This window comes from Akebia trifoliata, chromosome 3 (assembly GCF_017979445.1).
Source record: "Akebia trifoliata isolate Shusen 1 chromosome 3, ASM1797944v1, whole genome shotgun sequence".
In the NCBI taxonomy this organism is placed as follows: domain Eukaryota; kingdom Viridiplantae; phylum Streptophyta; class Magnoliopsida; order Ranunculales; family Lardizabalaceae; genus Akebia; species Akebia trifoliata.
The window spans coordinates 44,905,361-44,918,863 of NC_141377.1; the positions used below are offsets into that span (position 1 = coordinate 44,905,361).

At 33.7% G+C, this 13,503-nt stretch overlaps 1 protein-coding gene across 1 annotated transcript; it reads right to left on the minus strand.

Moving 5' to 3' along the window:
- Positions 1-1,681: 1,681 nt before the first annotated feature.
- LOC147407281 (uncharacterized) lies at positions 1,682-7,329 on the minus strand. Its single transcript, XM_086435761.1, has 11 exons — positions 6,754-7,329; positions 5,951-6,020; positions 5,530-5,616; positions 5,160-5,276; positions 4,238-4,660; positions 3,728-4,134; positions 3,286-3,385; positions 3,109-3,168; positions 2,940-3,026; positions 2,619-2,747; positions 1,682-2,217 (listed from the first exon to the last, which is right to left on the minus strand). The coding sequence occupies exons 1-11, from the start codon at positions 6,786-6,788 to the stop codon at positions 1,915-1,917; spliced, it is 1,818 nt and encodes a 605-aa protein (XP_086291887.1). The 5' UTR covers positions 6,789-7,329; the 3' UTR covers positions 1,682-1,914.
- Positions 7,330-13,503: the final 6,174 nt, after the last annotated feature.

Sequence of the window (13,503 nt, forward strand, 5' to 3'; positions counted from 1 at the left end):
GGCGGCTCATATATTTCTGAAGGCCGCATGACCATTTGATCTTTTATACTTTTGAAGGCAAACAAAATGACCTAAATGCCCTATATACAAATCCAATCAAATAAAAATAAAAAAGTTTATAAGATATTAGTGATAGATATTGAGATGAACGAGGAAAGATAAAATAAATAAATAAAAATGTATATGTTTGAATCGTGATAGATGATAAACTAAAACGAAAATTAATTAAAGATAGTTTGAGTATATTTAACGTAAGACTCAATCAATTGCATATAGGACTTTTCGAAGGTCAGTGCATGTGACCATGGAATTAGCCTTGCCCAAAAGGTGGGGATACCCACGATAAGCCACACACAAAATAAATCTAATTAAAAGAAATATTAAAGTTAAAGATCCTAAAAAAAAAAAAACCAAGAGGAAGACCCAAAAGAACTCAGATGGTTGGTGGCATTATGAACTCACTTTTCATAATAACAAAAAGACTTGGCTCTAAATAGAGTAGAATGGAAGAACAAGATTAGTTTAACCATCCCCAAATCTATGAAAACGATTTGTTGTTGTTGTGTATTGACACTTCCAATAAGACAACTCCATGGGCCTGAAGTTAAATTTTCAAGTTGTAAAACAATGCTCTATTGGCAAGCCCAACTTTTACTTATTATACCCCAATTAAAATTATATATAAAAAAAAGAAGTGAGAATCTCCATTTTGTATGTTGAATATGACGAATTTTCGAGTATGGTATCATGTTCATTTTAATTCCCAAAACATGTTTTCCAATGGATTTGTCACTTTTATAATCAACAAATTCATTGATAAAATACCAATAATTTTGCCATATTGTGATCTCGCTAGTAAGTTATCAACAAATTCATTGATACAAAAGTGATGAATTCACTGGAAAAACATGTTTGAGAATTAAAATGAAGTATAGCGGAACCAGAATTTTGACATAAATTGTGCACATTTTGGGAAATATCTCAACAAAAAAAAAAATGTCAGTGGCTGAGAATAAGTAGAAGTTTGGGTGTCAATAGAAACTCTCTCTCTCTCTCTCTTATATATGTCAATCTATTAGATTTAAGATTTTAATAAGTATTTGAATGCGTTATAGTGCTTTGTAAAGTTGAGGTACTAATTTGAACCAAGCTTTCGCAGTGTTTAAATGAGGTGCTTTTAATCTTTAATTAGGGTGTGATAAATAATTTAAGAAATTGCAGTGTAAATAGTAAAAGTTGGGATGCCAACAGCAGCTGTCTTATTTAATTTAGCAGAAAATGCTTACCATAAATAGCCTACAGCCTTATGTTTTATTTTATTTTATTTTATAACTGGGTATCCCGGTAGACAGCGACTGGCTGTATCTGGGCTGTGCCCAGTCCTTTCATAGACCATGGTTTTGTCTAAGGACTAGCCCCGGGGGAGGGTGTGCCCTGGTGGATGGGCCCTAAGGAATGAATGCTCATACTGGGTATCAAACTCACGACGTAGGCTTATCGGTCCGAAATTGCCATTGAGATAACCCCTCATAACCCCTCGGGGTTTATATTTTCTATTCTTACAGTTAATACGTCAACAACTTTTTTTCTGTGCTGAAAATGAATCAAAACATAGGTAAAATGTGAGATGAAAGATGCCAATGAGTCCAGAATATCCAACTGAAAGAATACCTCATGGATAGACCATAAACATACTCGCAGGAACCTAAAGATCACCACAGAATACAGAAAATTAAAGATTATACATACTGCAGACAGCCCCGTGTATCTCCCATCTCTTGCTACTTCATCCTCTATTTGGTTTGTACACAAATGAAAAGAGGAGCGAAAAATCAAGAGTTACTCATCCCAGAACCACCCATACCCACATGCAATCAATACAAGCATTTTAGTGTTAATCTGTGCACTTAGTCGTCATTTAATGAGCTCTTTTGATATCAAATATCGGAAAGCAAAGTTATGAGGAACCCAGTCAATGCTCTTGCGAGTTCTCCCTTGTTGACACCTCCGAATGGTCTTTTGTAGAGTCTCAGGCATACATCGTTGGATCATCTCCATCACACCCACCGGACACAATCCTGAATCCTTTGCAAAGGACTCTACAATCTTGGGCAAAAGGATTTTCTGATCCTTGCGTACACCAAAGGTAGCACGAATGTACTCTTCTTTTGCAGATTCAAGTTCCTGGACCACTCTTTTGGGTGTGTATAGACGGACCTGAAGAAATAAATATGAGAAGATGACGGATTGTGGAATATAATAGTTTGTAGAAAAATTATTTGACATGTTGAAGCCAAGGGCAGTTGGTGTTCCAATGTACCCTATTGTGTTCTGTTAACAAGCACAGGTTGGCCAAGTTGTGAATCGAGAATTTCTGCGTCTCATTGGCATGGCAGATGTAAACAAAATTAGACTGCAACCTTGAGATTGCAATGTTTTGGGGGATTTCTTTGTGTAAAATGCTCTAGTAAGGATCCCATGACAAAAGACAGATACAAATAGATCTCAAACTTGTTTCTCTGGGATTTTGTCAAAAGGCTGTTTAATTAATCAGATTTGTTTCCAGTAAAATCATTTCACAAGGAGAAACAAATGGATAACAAGTTATGTATACATACTGCAGCATCAGAATGGCTTCCTGAAGAGAGTGCGAAGTGTAAAAGAGGTTCTGGATGCTCAATTGTATATACTTGCCGATCATCTCCAGCTTTGAATTTTGACCTCGTGGAAAATAGTATCCGGAGCCACTACAAGCGAAAGAAAGATTCATCAACCCCACTACAAAAATGAAATTAGGCATAAATAAATAAAAATTAAAAGCTTAATTAAATTGGAAAGAATGAAAGTGTGCTTAAAGTAACACTAAATGAATAATAAATAATGTAATCAAGGGAAATGATGCCATTGGTGAAGATAAAATGCAGGGAATGGAAATCCACCTGTCCAGGACGAGGCATACGACATCCCAGAATAGAACTCTGTATCATGTCTGCACTTATGGTGTGACCCCCCACATTATATGAAGCCTGGATTATACACGGGTGCATGAAAACAGAATCCACGCAACATTATCTTTTCAAAAGGAAATCACTAAGGTTTTATCCTCACCTTGAGGAGTAAAGATACCCTCTTTATATTATTCTGTGGAATCCCATAAACCAAAAATACCTGTAGAACAACAATAGAGAATATGGGTCACCAACTTACCATCCATTCATGGCAAACAAGACAATACAAAGGAGATACCATTATGAAATTAATATGATTTTAAGACAAAATCATTACATGCATCACCAATGCATTATGAATGTTGATCCAGAAAGCAAGCTTCTCCTCACGCTTCATTTTTCTAAGATCAACTTCTTCCAATCGACAAACAAGGGACCTGCAAGAGAACAACTAAATTTTCAAGCGTACCAAAAATGGGAAAACTATCGGAGAGGAACGGTGTTACCAATGCTTAAAAGCTTTGTACTCAGCATCACATAGTATTTTCCAATTCTAGAGCAAGAATATTACTTGCATGTTTCAAAAACTGCAATATAGTTTCCTTTTGGAAAGTCGATTGTCCTCTTATGTGCAGAATTGCTTAGTTTCGAAGGCAAGGTGTGCCACATGTTTTGAAAATGAAGAAAACCCTTACATATGCTCACCAATATGGTATTAAAGGATTAAGTGTGCAACTAATAGATGGCACAAAATTCATTCTTTAGACACAAAGGCCTACCTATAATTTTGGAGCATCTGATCTATATCACTTAGTTTTTGGCCATCTCTGTAGATCCAAGGTACTTCAACCATTGTGCTGTAAGGTCCACTGAACTCTTTCAACCCTTCAATGTGGAAAGGGTTATCTAACCGTGAATCAAAAAAAGAATCTTTCCTGCACCGAGGGCTCCACTTATCACACTGATCTGGTGGAGAAAACGCACCCATTGACGAAAAGGATGAAATAGGAGATGATGAGAGGCCCTGATGCATCAGAGTAGGGTCTCCAAGTTTGCAATATATAGCTGACATGCACTTGATCATATCTTCAGATAGCCTGTTAGGTGTCTCAGGAATATGATCAGAAATACGAGTACCAAGATGTTCTGCCAGACTGATCACGTTAGTGGTAGCACTTTCTGTATGCTGTAGATAAGACATTGGACGCATACTTAGGAGAGGATAACAAACTTCCCTTCATAAGAACCAATACAGCAAGTTATAAGATTAGTGGGGAAATTAAGCTTACCTGTGTAAAGGACAAAGGTTGGGAGTGGCATGACCATACATCTTTATCAAAAGTTTCCATGTGAGGAGAAGCTGAACGTGGAGATAGCAAGGAATGGCTGCGATGAATACCAGAATCTTGTAGACTCTCCCTGATAGCATTTTGTTCCTTCAATGGATGGATAAGTGAATCTTGAGGCAATAATAGTCGACTAGATTGAATGGCTAAATTTTCTTTCTTTAATGTGGCATCAAGTCCAGAAACTTCTAGAGACACCCCATTTTTTATGACTGAGGGTAATTTTAATCTTTCATTCACGGTCGATGGGGGTACAGAAGAAATTTGTTGGTTGAATGCTTTCCGGTACAATGAGAGAAGATATTGTTCTAAATACACAACTTCCACCTCTAAAACTGCAATCTCCTTGATAAGTTCCTTGGCAGGCTGAATTCCAGGGAAAAATGAGACCAGAAGAAGAAACAAATAAACAAACAAAAAGTAGTATGAGTTGGTTCATTGAATTAAGATAAATTGAGTATTAAAAAAAAAAAATTCAAAGAGATACGAAAAATAATCCAGTATGATAGTGTTGGCCAAGGACACAATGCCAAACACAGTAACCTTGGAAAATATACATAAAGATATTTCTACTTAGTTCTCTGCCAGGTTTAAAATATCATATCGATCGAATGTTTCGGTAAATGAATAAACGATACAGTATCAGCCAATACATTCCCGAAACATTGAATGTTTCGTGTTGGTCTTGGCCGATACCGATACATTCCGATATGGTTCTATGATGATTCAAAAGACTGAATGTAAAAATGTTTCTAAAAAGGATAACCCAAAGAAAATACATTTACATCAAATTCTGTAAATAGTGCACATTTGTATAAAAGCCATTAGTGACCCCTTATATCAGCAAAAGCAAGATAGGAGTTACCTTGGGCATCAACTTCTCGGCTGAACTATCATGTGAGGAAGACCTATACCCCACTGCTCCTTCTAGAGCCTTCCGCACCTCAAATTGGTCTTGTAACTGTTTCTCAAGCTGTAAAATCTACATTGAAAAAAAAAAAAGGATTGCAAGAGCCCCATAGTGTTAGTTCAGAGTAAGACAACAAATAGATCAAATGTAGGATATATAAAATACAAACTTTTTTATGATTAGATACAAGGATAGAAGAGAGAACCAAAAAAGGGAGAGAATTCAATCGAAAAGCTCACCAAGGGTGACTTGAGCTTAAGAAACAATATTTTGTTAAAGTAACTTATGTCTGTGAATCTTCCTAATAACAAGTTCTGTACTATACCTCTTTCTTCAAAGAACTTTGGACCTCAGTCTTGGGCGCTTGCTTCTCCTTGGATTCAATACGGCCCTTTACCTGTTCCATGTCCTTCTAGAAAAATAAAATCTGAAATTAATCAACTCTCATAATGCTTATAAAATGATCCTTCAAAGTACCCATCTAAATTTGTCACCTTTACTGATAAACAATCAGATAAAACAGAAAAAAGAGAGGGTAAAATTTATAAATGTTAGAACTTGAATTGAAGGTATTAAAAGTCTTTATGTTATGGCTTACATGGTGCTCAAGATTTTAGTCTAGATCCGGAGGAGCACAGAAATTCAATTAAACAAAAGAATATGAAAGTATGACGATAGAGACTTCATTATAGCATTTTAGGATTGCTGATTCTCAAATGGTTGAAAGAGAAAAATGGGAACCTTACCGACTTGAGATGTTGAGGATCTTCAGGGGGGATATCCATATTATCTTCCTCGACTTTACTATAAGGATCACTGTCATTGCAAAAGAGCAAACATCAGAGCTCAAAATGCTTTTAGTTTGATACGGGGGAGAACAACACCCACTGATGTCCCCCCCTTCCAAAAAAAAACCAAAAAAAAAAAAACAATGATCCCTTCCCTTCTTTTAGATGGAGATTCTATAGGTCTTGTTTCACTAAATCCCACCCCATGATTCCTTCTATAGAGCAAATTGTCCCTTGTATAGAGCAGCTAATAAGATTTTTTTACAACAAAACCCATCAAGTTTACCGATTGGAAGAACTCCTTATTTAAACCATGTTGAAGGTGAAGCTTTGATTTACCTTTTTACCAACAACATACATGTAAGTATTTTTTTTTTGTTTTTAGTTATAAGCAACTCAAAACTGTAACCAAGAATAAAAAGGCAAATCTGCTATCTACTCTACCACATTGTGCATGTTGCAAGCTCAAAGAAGAAATGATCATATCCTAGTAAATAAGAGGATTGTTTTAATACTCTATATCACGATTGAAGCTCTAATTTTCGTTTTTGGAGAAACCAATTCCAGGTAACTCATCAACTTTTACTACCAATGAGGAAAAAACGGAGAGGAAATGAACCAATTTGAAATGTGCCAACTTAGTGAGTAGGTATTTGGTAAAGTATGTGAGTGTTAATTTCAGACCCCTGGGATCAAAAACCCACATTCAACAGTTAACTTATAAATAAATAAAAGAAGAAATTTTCAATGGGAACAACTACCTCTTAGAGAGTTTGTGTCTTGAAGTTACTCCCATGGACTTCAACGGTTGAAGAGAAGACTCAAAGCCACTTCACTTTGTTGCAATTTAGTGCCACAACTGGCTTCAAACCCCATTGTTGACAATCGTCAGAAAGGACTGTAACTTGAGCAAGATTTCCATTAGGAGAAAGAGAGAGAGGACACTGACCAAGATGGGTTGTTGAAGAGATGAACCAAACCCACCAATCCAAAATGACCAAATGGGTTGTTAGATTTCCCTACTTTGACTTAAAAACCTTTATGTGATCATTTGGTATTAAGAATTGGCCATGAAAGAGAACGAAGCAGAGCTCAAATGCTTATCGACTCTTACTTAAGCATACTGTATAAAAGGACCATTTGAATAATAATTCTTCTCTCCAACTCCAAGGAACTCAAAAACTTTTTAGCCTTGTAACGGCTTTTCTCACAGAAGAAGAAAACTTGTTTAGGGAGCTTTAATCGAAGAAAGAAAGTCATGTAAACTAGCTTTAATTGAGTTCAGATGCCATTTTCCAAAGCAAACAAAAAATTTCAGAACCAGATCCAACGGAACAAAATATTATAGGGGTTAATAAGTAATAACCAAACTATAGAAAGTTAATGGTGGGGTCCCCATCCTACACACACCTTTTTCTAGTTAGAAAGCAAGTGGGAGTTGGTGGGTGCAAGTTGGACGGGACATAACCCGAAAACCAAGTATTAAACTTGATCTTGGGTTGTCAATTTTATAGATTGGATTTGGTTTGAGAATTTTAATCTCATCATAGTTCCAAGTTTTATCACTCTGGGTTTCTATCTTGTTTCTGCCTTCAGTTTTGTGAAGGATTTTTATAGAGGGAAAATTACTTAAAATACTTTAATGGAGGGATTTCTTTTTAAATAGTCCCCAAGTTTTGGATGATAGCTTGATGGTCTATTTAATAAACTTCTTATTTCTCAACGGTCCCTTGTTATTGTTGAGCTCACCACTTTATTATTTATTATCTGAGGTCAATATTTTTGTTGTTGAATTTGACAATTTTTAAAAAATTTCAAGCTCGATAATAAAAATTGGTGAGTTCGACATTGGTAAAATCCACCTATTTTCATTTCTCGAGTTTTTTGGACTAAAATACATGGGAAGATCGACTAAAAACTCATAATAACTTGTCTAGATGATTTCAAATTAAAAGATCCTTGATAGATTTTCATCCAAAAGCAAAATAAAAATTTGGAAAAAATCCTAATTTTTTACATATATATTTAAAATCCTTGAAAAATGATTTCTTCTTCCTTCTCAAATCCTTTTCATTGGAATGAGGTCTCTAAAACTCGACTGAAATGCTGAAAATCTTTTTTTTTTTTATCGTGAAATTAGTGAGTTCAAACCATTATCGCACATTCAGCGTTTCAATCGTAAAAAAATGTGGGGAACGGGTTCAAGGATTGATTATAAAGAATTTTGTTAGTAAATATAGTATTAAGAGAAGTCCTAAAACTTAGGGACTTCTTAGCAAGAAATCCCTTCTCCAAGTCTTTTCAATAATTTTTCATTTTTCTTTTTCAATGACCAACACACCACGAGATCGTTACCATGAGCATCTACCTTATTTGTGGATGATGGTATGGCATTTGTTAAAGAGATTTCCAAACTTAAATTAAATGTATATAATGCCTTTCAGGTTCATATCATATAGGAAAAATAAGTAAAATTTCTCTCTTATGAATTTAGTCGCATTCAATTTTAGGAAATTTTATTTAAATAAGTTTGTTTAGATCATGCCAAAAATAACCCTCCCATCTTGGGGTTTACATTGATTCTCTTCAATTAATGAAACAATTGGATTGATTCAATTGATGAAGCCCCATTCAACTGATGGTTGGGGAATGAATGCCTCGGGTTGTCAGTTGCTTATGTTGCTAGTATAGTATGGCAAAGTAATGGTATTGGTCAGTAAGAAACTATTAAGAAAGTGAAGATAACTTCTTATCATTTATGCAACGTAGGATTAATATTTTGCAAAATAATTGACAGGGATTACTAAAAATAAATTTAAATTATACATATGATATTAATAATATGAGTGGCAAATCCATAGTTAACCTACAACTAGACCATCCCAAGTTGGATTTGGGTTAAATATTTGGATTGGATTTGGTTTAGTTCCAACTTCCAACCATACCCACCCACCAAAATTTGCACCCCTTATCCTACATATACTACTCACCTCTATCTAATAATGAGAGACTTGAACCCATAGATGGTGCAAGTAGATGTGATTAGGTATCAAATTAGGTATATTATTATCCTAATTTACATGTGGGGTTTGTTTATGTGAATTTAAAGACACTAAGGGGGAGAGATACAGCCCCACAAAAGGGCTAATAGGTTGATGGATACGACAGTTTTGTGGGATTTTATTAAATTCTGGCTAATCTCTCCTACAAAAATTAGAGATACCCGAATTGTCCATCAGCTACCAAAGACTTAACGCTTGTCATCAGAATCCCCAAATAAAATAAGGTCAGGGTCTTGACCGTTTGTAAGATCGACAAGTTCCCTTGTCGTCTTTCAAAAGCTTCTTTTACAGATGAGAGAGAGACACAGAGAGAGAGTATTTGTGATTCTTTTATGCTTTTATATTGTAGACTACATAAAAAAAAACAAAAGCTTGATGTAAGCAGATGTGTATAGAGAGAGGACTATAGATTCCAAGCCGTTCTTAGGAAACTTCCAAATAGATGCCGTCCGTACCCATATCAAGACACTTTGGTTTTCGACCTGTAAAGCAGTTTCCACAATGTGCCCCGGTCATGTCTTTTGCGATACACGCGTGTGTAGAATTGATTCTAAGCTTAGGAAATCAACATTATCTAACTGGAATATGGCCATTTTTGTAGTTTATGCTTCTTTAACATATATAATGTCTCGTTAATAATTCTTGAATAATGAGTGTAGGTTCCAAATTATGCTCACTAGATTCCTTTCATTTTTATGTAGTTGGCGTTGGTGCTTACTTCTTCTCCTGACTCTCGAGTTCATTATGTCTTCATCATTTGTTCTTTATTTATAGATTTTCTTTTTGACTGGTTATTATAGTGCATGGTCACTCTTAGAAGTATCACTCTCAGAAATGGTGACACTTTTACAATTTTGAAGTTTTATGTACAAACTTTCTCACATATTGGCCATGTGTTGACGAGATGTAATGATTCATGTCAGCATGTTGGGCTTGTTTGACTGAAAATTGTTTTTGCCGCCATTTTGTTTATGGGATCAATAAGATTTTATCTTCACAAGGGCAAAATTTTAAGAGGGCATTGTTGATATAAAAATTTTTAAATTATTATTAACTCTTTTAAAATGAAAACATTTTGTGAGGGGCCAAATTTTTTTATCATCTTAATTTTTTCAATTTTTAAGTAATTCCTCCAAAGTTTACAAAATTCTCGGGTGGCAAAGTCCTTTACTGATCTTAAGAAATTTTAATTTATGAATAACTCTTTTAAAGTTTAAAAAAATTTGTGAGGGCATTCTTTAAAGATCCTTAAAAAAATTAATTTTGAAATACCTCCCTCAAAGTTTCAGTTGTGATGGCAATTGCCCTCACAATAAATCCACCCATATACGGGATCCCAATTACACATTTCTCGGGAATTTCATTTTTCAAAATACTCTTTATGTTTTCTTCATATCAGTCATTGATCTACCGATCAACACATTTACCAGCCTCTAGGTAATTTTTGCCTTCTTCCCTCCTTTTTTAGCAAATTTAGAATGTCACAAAAATCTTATATGTGAAAATTTCGAATTCTATTTGATTTTGGATTGTGAAAAATTCAATAAATGAAAAATATGCGATATATCTTTAAACGTATTTTCCCAACTTCAAAAATTCGAAAACTAAAAATTCAATAATATGAAGGTGATGGTGATGGTAAAGTTGACAATGATAATGTTGGTGGTGATGATGGTCATAACAAAGAGGGCATTGAGATTATTTTTCATTGTTTTATAAAAGAATACAAAAGTCAATGGGTAATTCATCAATTTGAAAAATTAAGGTGACATATCAAATAAATGTAGAAGGGTATATCATTATTTTTGAAAAGATGAAAGGGACATGTGTCACTTAAAAAGACGAGTTCCTCCAAAATTTTGAAGCATGACTCATACTTCAAAATTAGACTTGTGTTACACTCTGCAACTTACAAGTTTATACGCAATAATTTACAATACCATTTCTTTCAATTGAATGTTATAAAAATACATTTTTTTTTTATAAAAAATATATATGAATTACTCCAAATAAATCAATACTACATATAAATAATACTTTCTTTGCTTGCTAACAAGGCTTCCCACCATGGGTATTGCTCTGCTATTTTACACCGCCATAGATAAACATGGTTTTAAAACCAAGTTTTTCTTCTTCAACCCCACCAATACAAATGAAAATCGCATGATCTCGATTCCATAAACATGAATTGCAAGAGTCTGAATTTATACTTGAAATAGGTATCCCCAAGATATGTATTATTAGAATATAAAATACCAATCATTTTTTATTTCATATTTATACAATCGAAATCACGTCCTGCGGCCCATTATTTTATGACTGTGAAAGTTACCCGTTAATATTCATGAGGCATAGAATAACTTTAAATTTCGCCCACTGTAGGTCCAGCCTATTTTTGCAATTAAATGAGCGTTTGAATCATAAACTAGTCAATGAGATCAACTTAAGATAAAAAATTTATAGCAAAATATGTGGTCACAAATTGGGTTTTTATTTTTTTATTTTTTTTATTTTTTTAAGGGTGAGGCAGAGGTCTATCCCTGTGTGTAGAATTCATTTTCCCCATAATTAAGCAGGTGAAACTTCTATTTTATCGTATATCAAATTTTAATAAGGAATCCAAGATGCGTACTTTCCAACACCAACACTAGGAAAATGATTTCCCAATTTCAAGTAAGTGAAATAAATCATTTTTCAAATGAAACTGACAGACATGCTTGTGGTTCCATGAATTATTCATATTTTTTAAAATGACATTATCGAAGAGTAACAGAGATTCCTTATATAATTAATCCACAAACTCCCATATTAGTTTGATTTCGCCCTTAACTTATTTATTAAATCTCAGTTTACTATATATGAACCTACTTATGATTTTAAATTGGGACTAAATTAATGCTTTAAAATAAAAACTGTTTTTCTTTATAAAATTTTGTGTGAAAGTCAAACTATACCAACATCTCATCAACCATGGCTTATTGATATAAATAATATCATATTTATTTTTACAAGTTTACAGCAAGATCAAGTGAATTATTGAGAGGGTGGTCCAAAACATAAACGAACCCAGACACAGTTAAATGGATACCCATTGACCCTCTACTATTTACAAGTTGTGAGATAAGTGTAATTGCAAATTTTAAAAGGAATGTGTCAAATTATTATTTTCATTACAATATATATAAAAATATATATGAATTACTCCAAATAAATCAATACTACATATAAATAATACTTTCTTTGCTTGCTAACAAAGCTTCCCACCATGGGTATTGCTCTGCTATTTTACACCGCCATAGATAAACATGGTTTTAAAACCAAGTTTTTCTTCTTCAGCCCCACCGATACAAATGAAAATCGCATGATCTCGATTCCATAAACATGAAATGCAAGAGTCTGAATTTATACTTGAAATAGGTATCCCCAAGATATGTATTATTAGAATATAAAATACCAATCATTTTTTATTTCATATTTATACAATCGAAATCACGTCCCGCGGCCCATTATTTTATGAGTGTGAAAGTTACCCGTTAATATTCATGAGGCATAGAATAACTTTAAATTTCGCCCAATGTAGCTCCAGCCTATTTTTGCAATTAAATGAGCGTTTGAATCATAAACTAGTCAATGAGATCAACTTAAGATCAAAAATTTATAGCAAAATATGTGGTCACAAATTGGGTTTTTATTTTTTTATTTTTTTATTTTTTTAAGGGTGAGGCAGAGGTCTATCCCTGTGTGTAGAATTCATTTTCCCCATAATTAAGCAGGTGAAACTTCTATTTTATCGTATATCAAATTTTAATCAGGAATCCAAGATGCGTACTTTCCAACACCAACATTAGGAAAATGATTTCTCAATTTCAAGTAAGTGAAATAAATCATTTTTCAAATGAAACTGACAGACATGCTTGTGGTTCCATGAATTAATCATATTTTTTAAAATGACATTATCGAAGAGTAACAGAGATTCCTTATATAATTAATCCACAAACTCCCATACTAGTTTGATTTCGTCCTTAACTTATTTCTTAAATCTCAATTTACTATATATGAACCTACTTATGATTTTAAATTGGGACTAAATTAATGCTTTAAAATAAAAACTGTTTTTCTTTATAAAATTTTGTGTGAAAGTCAAACTATACCAACATCTCATCTGCCATGGCTTATTGATATAAATAATATCTTATTTATTTTTACAAGTTTACAGCAAGATCAAGTGAATTATTGAGAGGGTGGTCCAAAACATAAACGAACCCAGACACAGTTAAATGGATACCCATTGACCCTCTACTATTTACAAGTTGTGAGATAAGTGTAATTGCAAATTTTAAAAGGAATGTGTCAAATTATTATTTTCATTACAATATATATAAAAATATATATAAAAGAATTTTTTTTCCTAACTGAAGTTGGACGTCCATCAACCTTGGTAAAAGTATA